The sequence below is a fragment of the Lissotriton helveticus genome, chromosome 4_1 (assembly GCF_964261635.1).
Source record: "Lissotriton helveticus chromosome 4_1, aLisHel1.1, whole genome shotgun sequence".
In the NCBI taxonomy this organism is placed as follows: Eukaryota; Metazoa; Chordata; class Amphibia; order Caudata; family Salamandridae; genus Lissotriton; species Lissotriton helveticus.
In genome coordinates, this window is record NC_136063.1 from 928037791 (window position 1) to 928058769 (window position 20979).

Consider the following 20979-nt stretch of genomic DNA (forward strand, 5'->3'; position numbering starts at 1 on the left):
AGGAGTTTCATTGATTTAGTGTGTTATCCCAAGTACCTAGGATGGGGTGACCCTCGGGAGGACTGTTCATGGGAATTAATGTGGCCACTGGCGGAAGTTTTAAGGCAATCACATCTGATAGTTTAGACTATCAAGTTTATTGTTTAAAGCAGGGATTAATTTCCACCTGATACATTTTTATAACAATGATTTTCAGTCAGTTCCAAATAAGAGTTTTATACAGCTCTTTGATTTTATATTGGATTTGGACAATCAGTCAGTCCAACAATGGGGATTTATTGGGCATTATACTGGGGGGATTTTAATGCCAAATTATTGGACATACATTCTGAAAAATGACCGGCTTATTATAGTCAATCGATAAGAAGAGGTAGAGAACTGAACCGGTTCATAAGATCACATAATTTGTCCAATGTTATGGATCTGGTTATGGGGTCAACTATGAATAACCATCCAACCTATAGGGGAAGGGGTTGCTGTTCTATCATAGATTTTATTTTTGTATGCCCCCTGATAGAAAAGCAACTGGTATCTGCCGAGGGGGTACCTTCTGATTTTAGAGATAATAACCCCATTAAGATAGCGATACACACTGCCCAAAAGCCGACTTTTCAGACCGAATGTGGGGCCCCAAATTTAATAGAGTCAACTGACAATTTAAGATTGAGTTGGAAGGGGGTTGACAACTCTGACATTTTCAGGAAATTGGCAGGGGACAATATGTCCCTTATTGAGTCCTGCCTCTCACTAGACCAACCACCGAGACAGATAGTTGGGGATTTTGGGAAGATCTGTCAGACGATTAAAATCCTCCTTTCCAAACCCTGTCCTGAAGTAGTACCTAACCCTAGATGGTTCAACCAGGACTGCTCACTAGCAAACAGGAATTTACGTAGGGCCCTCTCAGCCACTCCGAGGTGTACAACAGAAGTCAAACTGGCCAGAAAAAATTATACAAAGGTAATTAATGACAGGAAGAAGGACCTCCTGACTGACCGTTGGGATAAACTGTCTGAGGCTGCTAGCCAGAATAAGGGCAACATTTTTTGGGCAGCAGTTAGGGATGTCCGTTCTATGGGCCAGTCTTCGACACCTATTAGCTGTAATATAGCCAGTGAGGTATGGGTGGAACATTTCTCGGGTATCTATACCCCCACCCCCAAGCGAGGCCATTTTTACCCCAGGCAGCCCGGCCCCCATAGATATAAGTATTTTAGAAGTCAAGGAAGCTATTAACCAGAGTCTAGCTAATAAGGCGCCGGGTCCAGATGGGCTCCCCATCGATTTAATTAAGTGGAACCCGGCTTTTTGGGCCCCTCTATTGTTGAATGTTTTTAATAATTTAACTTTGACTAAAATACCCGTAACCTGGGCAAGAAGTATTATAGTCCCGATTTTTAAGAAAGGAGATAGATCCCTTCCGTGCAATTATAGACCCATCTCCCTTATAGATAACACCCTTAACATTTTAGGAAGAGTTTTATATAATAAAATTGTGGGATGGACAGAAGAACATGCTATTTTAGACCTATGCCAGCTGGGGTTCAGGGTCAAGGTTGGAACCGTCGAACAATAACTTAATTGTGGGAAAATATACCATTGCAAGGAGGACCCCCACCTATATGGCCTTTATGGATTTGTCCACAGCTTTTGATCTAGTTAATAGGTCTAAGCTGTGGGCCATCCTTTTGGCAGGTGGGTTGGGTGAAACATTGGTTAATTTCCTAGCATACTTACACAGAGACTTACAGGCACAAGTAAGGATAGGGATGGGAGGAGAGGTTTCGGGGACCATTGACATTGGCAGGGGTGTCAGAAAAGGATGCGTGTTGGCACCCCAGCTTTTTATTATATATATCAATGGGCTGAACACCTCTCTGAAAACGGCTACTAAAGACGTCCCATACGTCAATAAAGAGCCCAACCCGGTACTTCTTTACGCAGACGATGCGGTTCTTATAGGCCGTACCCCAAACTCTTTGCGTCTTCTTGTCCAAAATTTTAATAATTGTATGAAAGAGCTAGATCTTTGGGTACATTTAAAAAAATCTTTTCTTATGAGCAGTGGCCCAGGGAAGCGCGAAATAGGAACGATCACAATAGATGGTCAAAAACGTACCTCGGTGAAATCATTTGTCTACTTAGGGTTGGCCTTTGCTGCGAACGTCTCCTGGAGTGAGCACTTAGCTCATGCCAGGAGCAAGTTCTCAAAGGCCACCAACTCAATTTTAAGCTTACCCCACCCTAAGACCACGGGTGCTCTTTTAGCAGTACAGAAAATATACAAACTACAATGCGCCCCGGTGGCAACATATGGTGCAGAGATTTGGGGAACTGTTAATTGCTCAGCAATCCAGCAAGAAGAGAATAGGTTCTGCAGGAAATTACTGAGCACCCTAATCTCAACCCCTCAATATATATGTCACAAGGAGCTCAATATTAATTTTATAACTGATTTTATTTGAGCACAGCCAGCACTTATGTGGGTATCAGTGTGGAAGAATGAAGCGGCACTTCTGACACAACAGATTATTAAGGATTGTCTACAGTGTGACAAAGGCCAAAAAAATCCCATTGGCTACGCGGTGTCCTTGTTAGTTTGTGTAGTATAAACAAAGAAAGTCTTTTCCTTGATCCAATATCAGCTGAATCAGTCCCTTAAAAAGAACTTCGGAACGCTCTGTATTCACTATACAACAACGAGCGGGTAGTGGTTGAGTCCAGGAAAACTTTCGTGCGAAACTATATGGCCATAGAACGGCACTATTACCCGCTTCGCATCTACTTGACTTTACCAATGAGCCGCTGGGAAAGGAGCATCCTGTTACGACTAAGAGCAGGCACAATTCGATTTGTACTCTGTTTCCCACTGGGCTATAGCAATAATTTTAATCAAACTTTGTGTCCTTGTGACGATAGGAGTGAGCAAACCACTATGCATTTTATATTTTTCTGTAAATACTATCTTAAATATTCTAAACGGTTGCTTTACCCATATTTTAATAAGCGAAGACCAATTACAATTGGAGGCAGCATATCGGCGCATGCTAGACTTAGACAATGTTGAATTGATTTTCCGCACTGGCACTTTTCTTAAAACCGCCATAAGGGCACGTAGGTCTATGATGGTATCTTGATATTTACGCAATCTGTAAACTGTTTTAATTAATTAGTTGTATATATCAATATGATGATCATTCTTGCACTAGCCATTTAGGATATACGTACATGGAATTTTACCTTTTTAATCATTATGAAATATTTATACTCTTGCACTAGCTATTTTTTCTATATGTACGTGGAATTTGTATCTTTTTCAATAATTGTGATGTATTTATATTCTGTGCTTTTATGGCTAATATTGTATCCGAATAAAGTTGAACTGAACTGAACTGTAACGAGTATGCCCAAAAAATATACTATCAATGTTCATTTATATTAACCCTGACCCCACTCTCTGAGGATTGCCTGCAATGCAAGCAATCCACAGCAGAAAACATGAGGGAATCATGTTGTGGCACCTTTTACTTTTGAACCCTTTTTGCTTCCACAATGAAAATAAAACTTTATACCACGTTCTTATTCAATTTCCAGACTTCCTCAACCATATTTTGCCACTAAAGTTCTGTGAATAACCATTTGTATTGTTTGTGAAGATCACGTCCTTCTGAACCCCGCCCCCTTTAGAAATACTTATCTTCTACCTCCTCACCTTGTACAGATTAAACCATAATCCCAAGAAACTGGTCAATTTTACGCATCTTTGAGTAGGATTAAGTAGAAAATATGTCATATACTGATTTCTTAAATCCGAACTTTCGAATTCTGAAAGTAATAAACCTTTTTTGCATTTGAAAGTGTCATTTATGACAATAAACTCTTTTCAGTGAGACCAAATAAGACAATTCAAAAAATGTCTGGAAACGAATCAAGGGAGCAAATGGTACAGAAATTGGGGCTATCAACATTTGGGAGAGGGGGATCCTGGATGGGTCTATTGGTCCTAGTCAATTTCTGATTTCTGTTTGTTTATTTTTCTATAATCACCCATACACTGTAAGAGTCACCCGGGAGAAGCCATTGCCAAAATAAAATATACATGCCTTCTCTACTATTTTGACACACAGACACCTGATGAGTCTCAGATTATCTACATGTGCAATGTGGATCATCCCTAAAAAGAGTATTCGCGATGATTTCAAAGGTAAAAGAGCTCCTAACTTACCTTGTCCCATTCTCCAACATATGGCTTGTTAGCTGATAAATCTGTGTGGTCCAAAACGCCATATCATCTAATCCACCAAGAAAGTAATCATGGAATCTATCCACCAAAAAGGGAGACTTCTTGGCGTAGGTTGGGAAAAGCTAGAGTGACAAAGAAATTTAGAAAGTATAAGGTCATCAAGTCAATTTTTTCTCCGGAAATATAATTTATTGAGGCAGTGCATGGCTATGTTTCTTTTATTATGTTGCTGATACATGATTACATAATGAAAAAAGCCGGGACTTAAAACCTGTTTCCAAATCATGAAAATGTAAATATCCTCTTGTGTTTCTGTTTATTCATGCCGAAATGTTATTACCTTGGAAGCACCAATCATTTCGGCTTTCCTGTAACGCAATAAAAGATGTAATTAATATCAAAAGGTAACAGACAAACATCCACAAATGTCCCACAGCTCCACAGAGGACGATGAACAGGTTTCACAGCCTTGCTTAGAGAGAAGAGATCCCATTTAACCTCTGAAGCTGCAGTCAGATTTGTAAGACTACACACAGGAGCGCCACTGACAAATCCTCACATTATGAGTGCTGAGTGATCAACCATTTGGACAGTAATAGAGCTGCTAGTGCTGGCTAAATCAGGATTACAACTGATGGGAGCGCTGTTGTGCTTTCTGTGTGGAAAATCTAATTAAAATAGGGAATCAGGTGTGAAAACAACCCCTGCTGTATTTCCCCACATTTCAGGATTTGGCAAGTGAGCATGTTGACACACTATTGTATTAGCAAATATCACATTTAAAAAAAAAAAACCTTCAAAAAAAAACAATCGAATCTATTAAGCGTACCAAAACTACAGCGATGCTGTGCTACAAGTCAGATATAGCAATACCTGTGGTAATTGTAATTGTAGGAATACTGCGTTGGTATTTATTCATTAGTAAGAAGAATGAGGACAATAGAGTCTAACAATCCAGCCTCAGAAGGTATGATGGTGGAAGCAGAGAAATAAGTCGAAGGGCCCCCCCATTGTAAGTTCCACTCTATCTGCAATGTGAGATACCAAGGATGGAATTTACAACAGCAGCTTGTACCTCCACCGGGAGAGAACAAGGGGGCATATTAGCAAGAACCTCGTTAAAATTATCGCCGTTTTAGCGGCAGGAAACTGCTGCTAAAATGGCGATAATGGGCTTGCTAATATGCGTTATAGAATTCCAATAGAAGCCCAGGTTAGATGTGCAGGACATCTAACCTGGGCTTCTATTGGAATTCTATAAAGCATATTAGCAAGCCCATGATCGTTGTTTTACCGGCAGTTTCCTGCTGCTAAAAGTGAGATTGTTTTAACGAGGGTCTTGCTAATATGCCCTAAGGATTATTAAACTTTTCCTGGAAAGGGGAGTAACACATGGATCTAATAACACTAGCTCCGATTCTGAATGATTTCCCCTTCCCGGGAAACCCAAATCTGTGAACATTTACCACCTGCTTGGAGAAGTTGGTGAACATTACAGGAGCTTTTGTTCTTGGCCCTAGTAAAGTTCAAGTGTGGGTGGTCAAGGGTGGCGAGAGAGCACAGTTTCTTTAACTTCGGCTGACCAGAGCTTTTTTGCCCCCCTAGGCTGAAGAATAAGGAAGGGTGGGGACCAAGTGAATCAGCTGGTTGCAAGACGCACAGGTTACCAGAAGGTTCTGAGTTTGGGGCCTCTGATCCTGGAGTTATCAGGTCTGGATTTGCGGATCTCGTAATTCCAGATCCAGAGTCACTGAAAACTTGTAGCTGCCTGGAGCAATAGCTCTCCAGAGATATAGCTCATGGCAACACTTTAGGTGCATATGTACAACCCCTCACCGCCACTGTAGCGTTACTTTTATTGATGCTCTGGTGGTGCAGTGCCATTTTCCACATTTACAAGGTGGCGCTAAGCCACTCTGTGTATCTTAACGCCTCCTTATAAATATGCCCCTTTCCACTGCAGTCCTCTGCGGCAAAGGGGAATGCAATGGGCGTTGCAGTGGGTGATCCACTGCAACACCCATTGCTTTTGACACTGCCCCAGATTTAAAGGGCTAAGGCAGCACAAAAACGAATGCCATGGAATACCAGGCATTAGAATGGCGATGCAAGGAGACATTATTTGTTTTTCCTAGTTTTTTGCTCTTTCCATGTGTGCTGCAGAATGCATTACACATAGAAGGTGAAGATCACCATTATTAATTGTTTATGTGCGATGCAAGGAGACATTATTTGTTTTTCATAGTTTTTTGCTCTTTCCATGTGTGCTTCAGAATGCATTACACATAGAAGGTGAAGATCATCATTATTAATTGTTTATGTGCAGGAAGGTATCCCTTCCTGCACATAAACTATTGTCCCTGCAGCGCAGGGACCCTTACAGCATGGCGACAGGGTGGCTGCGTTGGACCTAGGGCTTTTTTTGCGCCAGCGCTAGGGGAAACATAGGGGTGTCTCTTGTGAATACGGCATATCCCTGCCTTTTGAAAATGTTAAAGTGTGGCCCTGACAAATTTGCCGCAGCTCCGTTCTATGACTTTGTTTTGTAAAATCTGCCTCTTAATGCGAGTCAAAGTGTAGAAAATACCCAGAATACATAGATAACATGACCTGAAGCTTCTTTATCGCTCTGTAGCAAGATACTGCCACGCGGTCTGTTTGAGTCAGCAGCCAGTCTTCTGCATATTATTATATCTTTCCAGTCTCTATCCTGGGCAAATGTGTTGTCAAAACACTGTTGAGTACTTATCATTCGTAGATAACAATATGTAAATTGTGTATGTCTCACATTTAGCACTGACCAGATTCACTTCCGGTATTCAAAATCCTGTGCTTAGACTCATTTGTGTACATTTCGCACATTGGATGTGTGTTGTACAGTACAGAACTCAGGCAATGCCTGACATTTTTGGATAATTATATGCACTTCGACTAAGTAATGCCTGCCTCAAAGAGGTGTTATTTTTTAATGAAAAAAGCCTTCTTTGTAGACCTCACTTTGACCCAAAAACCATGTGCAGTAGTGTTGGAACCCTGTAATGCCACCCATGGAATGACCCCTTGAGGCTAAGTAGAGCAGAGCATCACAAAGTGCTCTTTTGGCTACGTCAAGGGCAACTGTCCAGTGCAAAAAAAATGTTTTGTGCTGGAAAGTAAATCATTTATCAAGACTTTGTGCTGCTTTGCATAACTTTGCAGCATGCAAAGTCTTGACAAATCTGCCCAAAGATTTTACAATCTCACCAACATATGGGAAAAGGAGCAATATCATTTAAATTACTTTAATCCAAAAAGGATTGTAATAAAAATGTGATTTAAGATGAGAATCTTTGAATAACAGAAAATAACAACATTTAGAGCTTATCTTGATAATAAACTTTGATGATGAATGTTTTGGAAGTAGCAGTCATATGGAGGCAATAATGGTCACTTGCTTCCTTCATAGTGCATTCACATTTTATTGCAAGGATAGGATTTGTCTACACTATGAGAAAGGAACTACCAGGATCACTAGGACCATAAAACCACACTTATTTACCAGTTGCAGTCCTCTTGCAATCTGCAAGAGGAGTAATGACAGCACACCACAACAACAACCCAATTCTGGAGGCTTCACATCGTCAAAAGGAGCAGCTGGTGTCCTGTTAGACACAGTCTAGTAGGTTGGAAAAAGTCCGTGCCCACAAACCATCAAAGTCGCTGAGTCGGATTCTCTCAGACCTCCTAACTTTAGGCTACACCTCAAACATTTTCTAAGGAGCAATTCCACAAAAGTGGCACAATGCAAAAGGCATTGCACTTTGCCAGTGCTTCAGTGAAACATTTGATCCGCAGATGTTGTTGATATATCTGCTGTTGGGACCTTTTCAGGAGTCCCAGAGCAGGAAGCCATTACTGGGCTCAGATTGTAACAATCAGACTTTTACCATTGCTGTCCTGGGGCTTCACCTTGCTTTTGAGCCCACAACTAAGAACCATGTACACCTTAGTAGCACTTGACCATGATAGTGAGGAAGTCCAAAAGTCCAAAGCTTTCTCTGGAATATGGTGTAGGGTTAGAGACTCAAAACTCCATAAAACATCCTATCCTATCAATAATCCAATGTCCAGCCGGGGCTTTTACGTACAAAAGGAAACAGGATTTACTTATAACACACAATGCAATACTGTACATAATCATCAGAAACCACTTCAGTCAGTCCACCAGTAAGTTAAAGCAGGAAAATTCACGGTTATTATTAGTTGTCAAGAAATACTGCGAAACATGCCGTTGAATTTAATGAATCCCCACGGTCACTGGAAATGTAGTCAGTGGCAGCTGACAGGGAACAGGGGTGGTGGGCGGCTACAAAATATTTTAAAAAAACACTTACCTCTTCACGGCCGCCATCTCTCCTCCATTGTTGCTTCACTTCCTAGCGAGCCCCAGAAGCAGGAAGCACACAGACTCCCTTAATTCAATCACAACGCTGCTGTTAGCAGCATTGTTATTGGTTTGATCACTTTGGTTCAGCGATCAGACGGGGACTAGGAGCCTGTGCATGTTCTCCACCCAGGCTCTGTATTACAGCCCAGTGGGGAACATGCTAAGTACGCATTACTGTTTGGGCGGCCAGGTTGGCCGGCCAAACAGCCATGCGCACTTATTGTGCACAAACCACTACTCCTCCCGGACTGTGACACCAGCCCGCCTTGCGCTAACCCAGCCTCATAGCTACAAAAACTAAAATGATAATAACGATGATATTATCATTTTATTTTTCCTTCTTCCACTGCTCTGAGATCAGTGGGAAAACGCCCCTCGGCCTTAGCAGAGAAGTTGCCCCTGACTACCACTTCACGCTGAGGGGTTACTTTGATCTTCCGCTCCCTCACCCTCTGGCTAAGAAACACAGTATTCTCCTAAGGCACAGCAGCAGTTGGTCTTGTTATGCCTCAGTTCCTTCATTTTGCCCCTCTTCCTTGTTTAAGGGCAACTCCAGTGTGTCTCTTAAGTAGTTGTTCTGCTCTTTCCTTCAAGGTAGCCCTGAGGCAGCTTCTCCTGGTAGGCTTGTGGAATTCCCAAACTGTCCTGTCCAGAATGTGGCTTAGGTAGACAATACCCTAAATCTGGACCTCAGAAAGTTTTCACACTCCACTTGTTTGGGACCCCAGATTTTGGTACAGAAAACTTGGCACAGTGGTTAGAACATTCTTTCCCATCTCCTCACTAGAACATGTGTATTTCATGGCTGTAGCTCTGAGATCGTTTTTGACCAGTTCCTCTCTTTGCTCATGACTCCTACACTGGTCCAAACCATAGTCTTCAGGTGTCAGCAGGATGGTGAGGTAGATTTGGGCATCTCCAGTCAAGGGAGATTCAAACCAAAGACATAGAAGAGAGAGCGTCTGCCTTGCTTAACTAGGTATTAAACTATGGAGTGTAGCCCTTCCAAGGAACAATGGAGCAGGAAAGGGTGGGGAAAATATAATTTTAGATCATTAGGACTCTCTCTCTCCCCTCTACACCTTGTGGTTGTGTTCACTACAAGAATCCTCGGGAATGAACTGGAGGAACCTTGTAATTCACATGGCTCTCTGGAGCTCTCTCCAACATCCACCTTAGGTACCTCTTGCGCTTTAGGAATTCAAAATGGACTCTTTGATAGCCACAGCCACACACTCCACGCATAACCTTGACACACAGTAGTTACACAAGCACATAAAGCATCGCTCTTCCATATTGATGTAGTGAACAAACTGGGTGTATGGGACCGGCTGGCCAATTTAAACTCACTGGAGAGGCCAGGAGACGACTCTTCTTGGGGGTAACAGGTAAGACTTGTTTTGAAATTATAATCTACCACTCTCAACGCAGTCAGTCCTCAGAAGCCAAGTGAGTTGACAGTAGCACTTCACAGCAAAAGGATAGTGTTCATGCTTTGACCCTCCGGACGACAAAGCACAGCTCTGGGTCGCTTTACCTCAGGATACAGGCATGATTGTTGTCACCAAGCCCTGAGAATGCGTGCAGACTTTTCCTTTGTGCTGAGGCAAAAAAGTCCTAAACATGCAGAACGTGCTATGTTGAAATCAAGACAGCCAAACTCGGGGCCTTTTTCCTCCCATCATCTGCCTAATGGTCAATTTTATTGTATTGGTTTGTTAGATGTATTTATTTTAGAAAATATTTTTCTAACGTAAGAAGTTGAAAGAAGCTATTAGAGTGATGCACAACATAGCACACATCAAATCCAACTATTATCAAAGCTAACAGTAAAAACGGAATACAAAAATTAGAAAGAACTATTCGATAAATAATCTAAAAATGTTTTAATTTGTGCATTGGTAAATCAATGTGGTTTGTTGAACAACATCTCTTTTATAAACAATAAAAAAATCACATGTTATGAATTGTTTTACCTATGAGTTTGACTGATGCTTTTGTTATAAATACGAAAACATAAGGTAAAATTACCCAAAACGTGGCTTTACTTACATTTCGATAAACAGTAAATATGTGCAGTCGATAATTGCGCCTTCCGTAATGGCCCTTCGTCCATATAGTTCCTGATATATGTTCATTAGATCTGTGACTGGTACATACCTAAAAAATAGTAATATATTTATGTTTGGGCTCCGGAGGCACTCGATTCATTTTTAATTTACTACAACATGTCTCTGTAAAATGGCCCTCTGTCTGCATTCTCTATAGTGTACCCCATTAAGAATGAAAGAAGATCTTCCAGAATGTGACATGGACCGAGTATAAACCTTCCACAATGTGACATGGACCGAGTATAAACCTTCAGCGTTTGCTAAATCTGGCCCCATTCCAAGATGGCCCCCACCTCACACAATGTATTTTTGAGATGCCTGGAAAGGGATCAACATGCAGCTGTTGGACTCACCCACCAGACTCTTCACCCCATGTTTTCCCCGAATGTGAGCCCTTTCCCTTACACATTTTCCCCTTGCTTTCAACAGATGTAAAATGTGAGCTGAAAAGCAGGTGATTTTACTGAGTACAATCCCGCACCCAGTGAAAGCTGTCATTTTGAAAGATAAATAAACAATTAGAATCCACTCCTTGGGAACAAGGGGGTCACTTCCACAGTGGGGAATCACCCTGTGTTTTTTGTGTCCCCTCACACACCAACAGGCCCCTTGGTGTCATGCTTCATCATCGGGGCCATCGTACCCCTCTACTGGGTACGGCGTGCTGCGACCTACGGAGACGCGGGAGCACTAGTATGAATCTATGTGTGGTGTTGGTGTAAGTGTTTTTTTTTTTTAATTAATGTGAGTGTTACGTGGGGTTTGGGGAATAGTGAAAGTTAAAAAGAACCTGGCTCGTGGGGTAACCAAAAACCATTTAATAAGCCCCCGGGCTGGTGCTGTTAAAAATAGAGAAGATAGGAGGTTTGTACGCTAACAATGTGCGTTACCTCCTTTTTGTGTGCGTCAACATGTTTCGGTGCCCGAGGCACCTTCTTCAGGACGGGGTACACAAATCCCCACCTTACTCACGTTTATCTAACTCTTACCAGACAATTTCTAATAAAAGTGAGGACATTTTTTTTTAATAGTGCTGATTATGTGCCTATCAAAAAGAAGAGCGTTGTCTTTCCATCAACTGTTTTGGACTCTTCGTAAAACCTCATGAGCCCATGCGTCAGGGTCTGGTGTGCTAAATAGCATGATTTCTACAAGGAAATACCTCCTGATCGACCCCTCCGCGCCTCCGGTGACTTTGAAAGTCACCGGAGCCGCGGAGGGGTAATAATCAGCACTATTAAAAAAAAAAATCCTCACTTTTATTAGAAATTGTCTGGTAAGAGTTAGAGAAACGTGAGTAAGGTGGGGATTTGTGCACCCCGTCCTGAAGAAGGTGCCTCGGGCACCGAAACATGTTGACGCACACAAAAAGGAGGTAACGCACATTGTTAGCGTACAAACCTCCTATCTTCTCTATTTTTAGCAGCAACAGCCCGGGGGCTTATTAAATAGTTTTTGGTTACCCCACGAGCCAGGTTCTTTTTAACTTTCACTATTCCCCAAACCCCACATAACATTCACATTAATTAAAAAAAAAACACTTACACCAACACCACACATAGATTCATACTAGTGCTCCCGCGTCTCCGTAGGTCGCAGCACGCCGTACCCCGTAGAGGGGTACGATGGCCCCGATGATGAAGCATCACACCAAGGGGCCTGTTAGTGTGTGAGGGGACACAAAAAACACAGGGTGATTCCCCACTGTGGAAGTGACCCCCTTGTTCCCAAGGAGTGGATTCTAATTGTTTATTTATGTATACCCAGGGAGGACGAATCCAGTCTTATCTCTCTCTCCCCCCATTGCTTGTTAATTTTGAAAGATAGTCATTTCATTAAAAAAACGAAATAATAGCCTATGGATGAAAATTCATATCTTTCAATGTTCTGCTGGATGGGGTTAGTAAGGTGTATGCGTTTAGGCGTTTTTACCTGATAAAAGATGCAGGAGTGGGAATAGTGGTTGTATATAGAGGAATCTAGGCTTCCCTGTGTCCCTATTTTAGCTAAAAGTCATGTATATATTAGAAAGAGCTAAAAAGAGCAACTACAAACCCTAATGCTGGATATCAGTCTGATTCAAGGGAAGGAATTTCAGTAGGAATCTGGGAAGTGGTAAAACTGCCTCTATCTGAGTAAAGGCTGATGGCAGGTGATTGTGTCAGTTCACGGTGATTTCTTTTGAGTTCATGTTACTTGTCTCTTCAACTTGATCCTCAGAACTGATTCGTTGTCCCCCATCCTGAGCATTCTTTTGTTTCTTTCAGATTTTTTTTGTTTCTTTCAATTTTGTTCAAGAGCTGTACCAAGGTAAATTTAAATGCAAAAGAGAGATGTCAGCAGAAGAGGGTGTGTTTTGAGTGACCGCCGGTAATAATGAAACATTTTGAAAATTCATAACTCTTCATTGGTTCCACCATCAGATTATTGTATTCCTAAGTGTACCGGTCATTAGATATTCAAATAACAACATTTACGAAAAGCTTTATTTCAATTTCAGAACCTACCCACAGATGTTCTGAGTTTCTATTAATACTTATGGGAAACATGACTGCAGTCTGTTTTTGAGTTGCTCTGTGACTCCTCTGATTGTAGCGAGCATCTGCCTCCATCAACAGGGGCCACCCCTGGATTAGCTTCAACAAGTTCTATCTGACTGACCTAAGTGTGTATATCAGGGAAAGGTGTCCATAGCAAAATATTTGATCAGAATGGATTTTCCATGCAAATTACAGCACTGGTGTCATGAATAAATGAATGAATATACACTTGTAAAGCGCATGGCTACCAAAGGCCTCCCAGCGCTAGAGACAGAGCCAAACTCGAGACATGTGTATAAGTTGCACCTTATCAATTTGTTCACAAGTTTTTTTAAAGTAACATGTTCATCGGGGTAAAATGCATGGCATGGGAAATGACACCACTCTGACCCTAATTGCCTCAGGCTGTGTCTTTCGCCCAGGAGAACAGAGTGGACTATACAGAGGGTGCACAATGATTCGGTCGTGTTCACTTATAGAAAAAAGGCTCTGTTTGCTGATGGTGTACTCCCACCCGCAGGCGGGAGGGGTTCTCCTCACTCAAGCCAAACTGTAATGTATCTGATGGTTAGGGAGAGATGATCATAGTTCAGAAGAGCACCATATCCCTGAATGTAAGTGGGCCTTTTAAGGGTACAATCGGTGCACTCCCCCATAACTGAAGTCCTTCTTTTCCACCCATGGTCTGTTATATTGTGCTGTGGGTTGCATGTGATATGTCAAGGGTGTGACTGGGAGACTGTCAGCTGGGTGAATGGTTGCCTTTTCTAGTCCCTGTGAAAGTGACAATCTGTGACAACATATATGTACATTGTCCTTGGTTTTTCTCCAAACCCCGTTGGTGTCTGTTGACCTGGGGTCTATACATTAGCATCTTTGTCAGCAGCGCTGTCTGCTTTGCTTCCATGAGTTGTGCTGGACATTTCCTAGCAACAAGGAGGATTTTGATGGAAATGCCTATCCAATATAAACATACAAATGTCCTCATCAGTTGAAACTAGTCTTCCCTCTCTGCCCTCCAGAAACTCTGGGAAGATATATCCTTGGGAGAAAATATTTGAATCTTTCCATAGATATGTCTTTGAGCCAGTGCTCCCAAAGCAGCATAAATACTGGTCCTCTGTATCCATATGTTGCACTTCACCTGGCCTCACGAAATATACTTTGTACTCCAACGGTGAATGATATCTGCCAGACATAACATCCTTCTGGTTGTTTTTTTCTTCATGACAAGCACTAGGCTTAGGACTGTGAAGACTCTCTGCTGTTGAGACCTACCTTGAAAAAATAACCTGCACTGCCTGAAAAAAAGATCAATCTCAAGGTGACTAGAGTGTTCATGGAGTTCGTTTCAAGGGAGTTGGCTCCAAAAGAGGCAGAAAGACTGTGCAGCTCAGTTGGCCAAAGCTTCTCTATAAATCATATAAATCACCAAGACGTCACGAGAACCTACATTGATCATTGCAGAACTTAGTAGAAGCAGGTATCTGCTTCTTTCAAGCTTGAGGGCACACAAAGATTGCATGTTTTGGCAGATGATATGTTGGCTCATGTTCTTGTGGACTGATCGGCGAGGAATAATAGCCACTTTGCTACATGCTACTTTTCCATTTTTACAGTGTTCAGCTTGAGGTGGTTCTGCAGCATTTAGCGGTCAATTGATTGTACACCTCGACTAATGGTACAAAAGAAAGGTCTGATGAATTTGCAAGCTTTAGTTTGATTTATGTACTTTTAGTATAATTGTTGCAGATGAAATATATTAAGACATGAGGACAGGAAAAGGGGAGCGGGAACCACTTGACAACAGAAGAGCAGTGGTCAGTCAAGTCAAGTCAAATAACTTTATTCAGTTTGTTTGTACAAAACCATCAAAGTATACAAAGGATAAAAACATTGTCAATTCCCAAGTTAAAAAATATTTAAAAAGTACATTTTCGAGTAGCTTATTGAAAGGGGTGATAGAAATGGACAGTCAAACATACATCAAAATACATTGAGAGACAAATATGGGTACAGAAGGTGCACATTCTACAAGACAATTCACAATACAGTACAATCAATGATAAAAGCTTCTGTCGGATTATCCAGAAAGCAAATAAAAAGCAACTGACAGAAAAAAATACTGGTTCAGATACACCTGTTTTTAAAATTCTGTGTGCTATCTGATGCTGCCTAGGTCCTAAATTGAGGCAGATGGTCTTATCCACCTCCTGCGTATCTGCTAGTATCTAGGACAGAAAAACAAAACGTGTTCTTCAGTTTCTCTAACTGTAATGCAGGCAGGACATAAATCCAATACTAGGCCAATCGCCTCCTTGCCAGAAACTTTTAGGAGCAGATTGCCATATCTGAATCTCAAGTATAAGCTTTTAGCAAGAGGAGGAGAGATTCTGGCCAGAACGGGTTCAAATTGTATGCATGACTTTACAGCTAGGAATTTGGATGTTAACTCCCCGCTGGTCAGATTATTGGTAGAGTTATTGCCCACCACCTCCCAATATCTGGCTTTTAATCTCAATATATCATCTCTTGTGGCCCTGTCCGGATTTTCCCATAGGTCCCTCATACTTAATGTCTTGCACCGGTCTGCGATATGTTTAAACCATGGCAAGCTTTTTGCACCATAAATCATCATAACCTCCTGTAAAGAATTTCGATAATCAATAAGTTGGGGGGTTATCCATAGGCGCAGCCAGTAGGTTAAGGTTTCAGAGCAGCCAAGTCCCCAATTCTCTTCAGCCCAAGATCACAGAAAAGGGAATGAGAGGAGTTGTAATCGGTACCGAAGTGAGACATCTAACAAAAGTGTTTTCGCAACTTGTTAACTTATTAACGGAGGTGTAGCCCCAAATCTCAGCTCCGTACAGGGCTCAACTTTGGGTTTTTGCATAATAGATTTCCAGTGCTGGGGATAGGGGTTGAGTGTAAGATTGTTTATAGAATCTTAGTGTAGGTCTGGACCTTTGGCATAGGATTAAGTAACTCTTGTTCAGTTGGTATTCCCAATTGAGTGACTCACTCAAACCTATGACTAGATAATCAAAGGGCCCTATTCACAGAACTAACTTTAGACAAAATCCTAAACTTACTACCATTTTGGTATTCACAGAAGGCACTTACTCATTTTAGTATTCACAGAAGGCACTTACTCATTTCGGTATTCATGGAAGTTAGGAGTAAATGCCTTCTGTGAGTAACGAAAGTCTTAAAGTTAGGATTTGTCTCAGTTTAGGAGTAGTAAAGTTAGTACTCCTAACTTTAGGTATCGTAAACTGAGAAAAATCCTAACCTTAAGACTTTTGGTATTCACAGAAGGCATTTAGGAGTCCTAAAGTTAGGAGTCCTAACTTTAGGACTCCAAAACTGAGAAAAATCCTAACTTTAAGACTTTTGGTATTCACAGAAGGCATTTAGGAGTCCTAAAGTTAGGAGTCCTAACTTTACTACTCCTAAACTGGGAAAAATCCTAACTTTAAGACTTTCGGTATTCACAGAAGGCATTTAGGAGTCCTAAAGTTAGGAGTCCTAACTTTACTACTCCTAAACTGGGAAAAATCCTAACTTTAAGACTTTCGGTATTCACAGAAGGCATTTAGGAGTCCTAAAATTAGGAGTCATAACTTTAGGACTCCAAAACTGAGAAAAATCTTAACTTTAAGACTTTCGGTATTCACGGAAGGAATTTAGGAGTCCTAAAGTTAGGAGTCCTAACTTTACAACTCCTAAACTGGGAAAAATCCTAACTTTAAGACTTTTGGTATTCACAAAAGGCATTTAGGAGTCCTAAAGTTAGGACTCCTAACTTCTGTGAATACCGAAATGAGTAAGTGCCTTCTGTGAATACCAAAATGAGTAAGTGCCTTCTGTGAATACCAAAACAGTAGTAAGTTTAGCATTTTGTCTTAGTTAGTTCTGTGAATCGGGCCCAAAGTTTTTAACTCGCTCCAGGAGCTTAGTGGTGATCCTGATCTCCCGAAGGCCACCACGTACTTTCCCAAACACCATATACTTTGTCTTGGAGGTGTTGAGTTCTAATCTCCGATCTTTACAAAATTCAAAGAATGTATCCAATAATACTTGCAGGCCCATTGATGTCTTAGATATTAATAAGGAGTCATCAGCAAAGAGCAGCATAGGGTATTTTTCCCCGCTCAAGGAAGGAGCATCGTTCTTGCTAACCATTAAATAACTTGCCACATCATTGATGAACAGGAAAAACCGCGTGGAGGTGAGAACGCAACCTTGTCGCACCCCGCGCCGTATCGGTATCTTCTCAGTTAGTTCACCATTTTCCCCCATCTGATTTGGGCATAATTATCCATATGGAGTTGTGCTATCACTGTTACCAGATCTACAGGGGTACCTAAATCTAGCATAATCTTCCACAACAAGTCACGCAGTACTATATCAAACGCAGCTCGCAGATCCACAAAAGCTACATAAAGCTTTGGCTTCCTGAGTAGTACATATTTCCAAGTTAATAGAGTGAATCTGAAAGCTTGATCACACATGCTTATTTTGGAGCAAAAGCCCACCTGGTATGTTGACAGTATCGTATGATCGTCCATCCAGCATTGTAAGTTATCCAGGACTTGCCTGGAAAAAATCTTTTGTAAATTGTCTATCAGGCTGATGGGTCTGTAGTTGGAGGGGATAGCAGTATCGCCCTTTTTATAGATGGTAATTATCTCGGCTTCCCTCCATGTTTCTGGAATATCCCCACCAGCCAATATACAATTAGACAAAAGATTTATATACGGGGCCCATATCATTGGGTCCGATTTATACAGGTCATCCAGGATCAGATCAGGACATGGGGCTTTTCCTGCCTTTCACCTACTAATTGCTAACAGAGTGTCTTCTAGGCTGAAGGCCAATGCTGAGTTATTACCATTCGCCGCTAAGATGGTGGTATCTGGGAGGTGGTCGGCCCTATAAGAGTTAGAACTACCCTGCATCTCTGTTCCCGAATATAGTTTTGTAAAGTGGTCCACCCAGGTCTCCGGTTGAATGTGATAGCTAAGAGTGAGAGCATTCTCCTTACTCCCCTTTGAGACAATGTGCCAAAAAAGGCGACTGTCCTTACAGCAGCGGCTTCCATTGTAAGCGGCTCCGGACTCCTTCACAGTCAGTTCGCCTTCGCGGACGCGGTCCGGAGCCACAACACTGCACTGCACCTCGGCGCCGAATGCCCAAACGCCAGCAGAAAGGGACCGGGGGCTCCACAAGTTGTCCGTCATTTGGGTGTGCCAACCATTTATTTGAATGGCACTGAAGAAAAGGAAGAAGTAAGATGATAAGAGATCAGTCAGTGAGGTATGAGGCTTCCTTTTTTAGGAAGATTCCTTGAATTCCCGTATTGTCAAGTTTGTTTAGGGGGGATCGGCTATAAACACTGGGCCCGCTCCATAACGGCAAACTTAGACCAGAAGTCTATGTTTAGACCTAAAGTCTAAGTTTAGACCTAAAGTCTAACTTTACTACTAGTAAAGTTAGACTTTTGATCTTAGCTAGACTTTTGGTCTGAACTTAGACCAAGTGTCTAACTTTAATACTAGTAAAGTCAGACTTTTGGTCTAAGTTAGACTTTTGGTGTAAACTTAGACCAAAAGTCTAACATTACTACTATTAAAGTTAGACTTTAGGTGTAAACTTAGACTTCAGGTCTAAACTTACACTTTTGGTTTAAGTTTACCTTTGTGAATCGGGCCCACTGTTGAAAGCAAGCCAAAAGTTAAAGTGGGAGGAATACCCCTCCATTTCATTGCTTAGGTGAACACTACTTTTAATGTCATCAAATGTGGCAACTGTGCAGTTTTGAGAAGAGGTGTTGGAAATGGCCGGGGTATATAATTGCAGGGTTATCCCCAAACTTTTTGCTTCTTCCTCCCTTATTTTTCCTGACCTGTGGTTGTTGGCAATAGGACTCTGGGCACTTTACCACTGCTGATCAGTGCTAACGTGCATATGCTCTCTGTGTAAATTGTTATTGTAATTGGTTATCCATGATTGGCATATTTGTCTCACCAAGAAGTCCCTAGGAAAGTGCACTGAGTGTGCCAGGGCTGGTGATACAAATGCTACTAGTGGGCCTGCAGCACTGATTGTGCCACCCACATGAGTAGCCCTAAAATGGTGTCTCAGGCCTGCCACTGCAGTGTCTGTGTGCAGTCTGTGAACTGCCATGTCCACCTGGTCAGTGTCCCCACTGACCAGGCCTAACCCTTCCCTTTCTGAACACATTAGTCACCCCTATGGAAGGCCCAAGGTACCCTCTTGGGCAGGGTGCAGTGTATGTGAAAGGTAGAGCATGTACTAGTGCAGGTGGCATGCTCTGGTAGTGAATTACAGCCATTTTCATTTTTCACTATTGTAAGGCTATCTTGCCCCATAGGCTATCATGGGGAATGCTGGCTACAGTGGCTCCCCGCATATCTTCCCATAGGAGCAAGATGGGAAACAACCTTTACAACACAACTTTTATAACGCACTACCATTACAACAAAACTTTTACAACGCAACATCCATTACAACACATGCCATTACAACACAATCATTACAACGCATGACACTGCAACGCATACCACTACAACGCATGTCATTACAACGCAGTCATTACAACGCATACCATTACAACGCATACCATCACAACGCATAATACCCTTACACTATCCAACACTTATCCTACTGTTGCACCCTCTGGAGTTAGAATAGTAATTTTTACCCCTACACTATCCAACACTTACCCTACTGTTGCACCCCCTGGAGTTAGAATAGTAATTCCCCCCCCTACACTATCCAACACTTACCCTACTATTGCACCACCCTGGAGTTATAATAGTAATTTTTACCCCTACACTATCCAATACTTACCATACATGCAATGTAATGGTATGCTTTGGAATGGTATGCGTTGTAAAGGTAGTATGCGTTGTAATGGAATGCGTTGTAAAGAGAGTTTTAAAAAATTTGTTGTAATGGCATGCGTTGTAAGGGATGTTGCGTTGTAAAAAATGCGTTGTTAAGGTATGCGTTGTAAAAGTATGTGTTGTAATGTCATACATTCGAGCAAGATAGGACATAAAAGTCTGGTATCCCTGAACTCAGAATTGAATAACACATCTTTTAGGAAAGGTGTTTTTTAAATCCTGTGTTTGAAAGCGGCACTTTTAGAAAGTGGCTGCTTTCTTGTCTGACCTTTCTGTGTGCCTTTGACTGTTTGTGAATTGACTGTCTGGTTTGTGAGTGACAGGGCTGGGGGATTCCAGGAGACAGAATGAGTCCGCCCTGTGGTGAATAGAGGGATCTGCATCTAGATGGGAGGGAGGAGTTGCACCTAGGACCTGATTAGTACTGTGCCTGCCACCCACAGTGCTGGCTCCACCCCCTGTGGTGCGTCTGATGTCTCTGCCCTGCACTGTGAAATGAGGGAAGGAATCATGTCAACAAAGTGCTCCAGGGCTGGGCTTTCCCTCCACAATGCTGGCTCCACCTCCTGTGGGGCGTCTGATGTTTCTGCTCTGCACTGTGAAAGGAAAGAAGGAGTCATGTAAACAGAGTGCTCCAGAACTGGTTTGGACCGGGCTCAGAGCCCTCCTGCACAAAGGGAACAAAGACATTTAGGGGTATAAGTACAGGACCCCTGACTACAGAAAA

The 20979-nt window shown here is 42.0% G+C and overlaps 1 protein-coding gene across 1 annotated transcript in view; it reads right to left on the reverse strand.

Annotated features, from left to right (window-relative positions):
- Nucleotides 1-20979, reverse strand: part of GPLD1 (glycosylphosphatidylinositol specific phospholipase D1) — a 586386-nt gene that overhangs the window by 349263 nt on the left and 216144 nt on the right. The window contains exons 8-10 of the mRNA XM_078685714.1: nucleotides 10722-10829; nucleotides 4584-4611; nucleotides 4226-4365 (exon numbers count right to left, since the gene is read on the reverse strand). Of these exons, the coding sequence (XP_078541840.1) occupies nucleotides 4226-4365; nucleotides 4584-4611; nucleotides 10722-10829 (276 nt within the window). The remainder of the gene's footprint in view (nucleotides 1-4225; nucleotides 4366-4583; nucleotides 4612-10721; nucleotides 10830-20979) is intronic.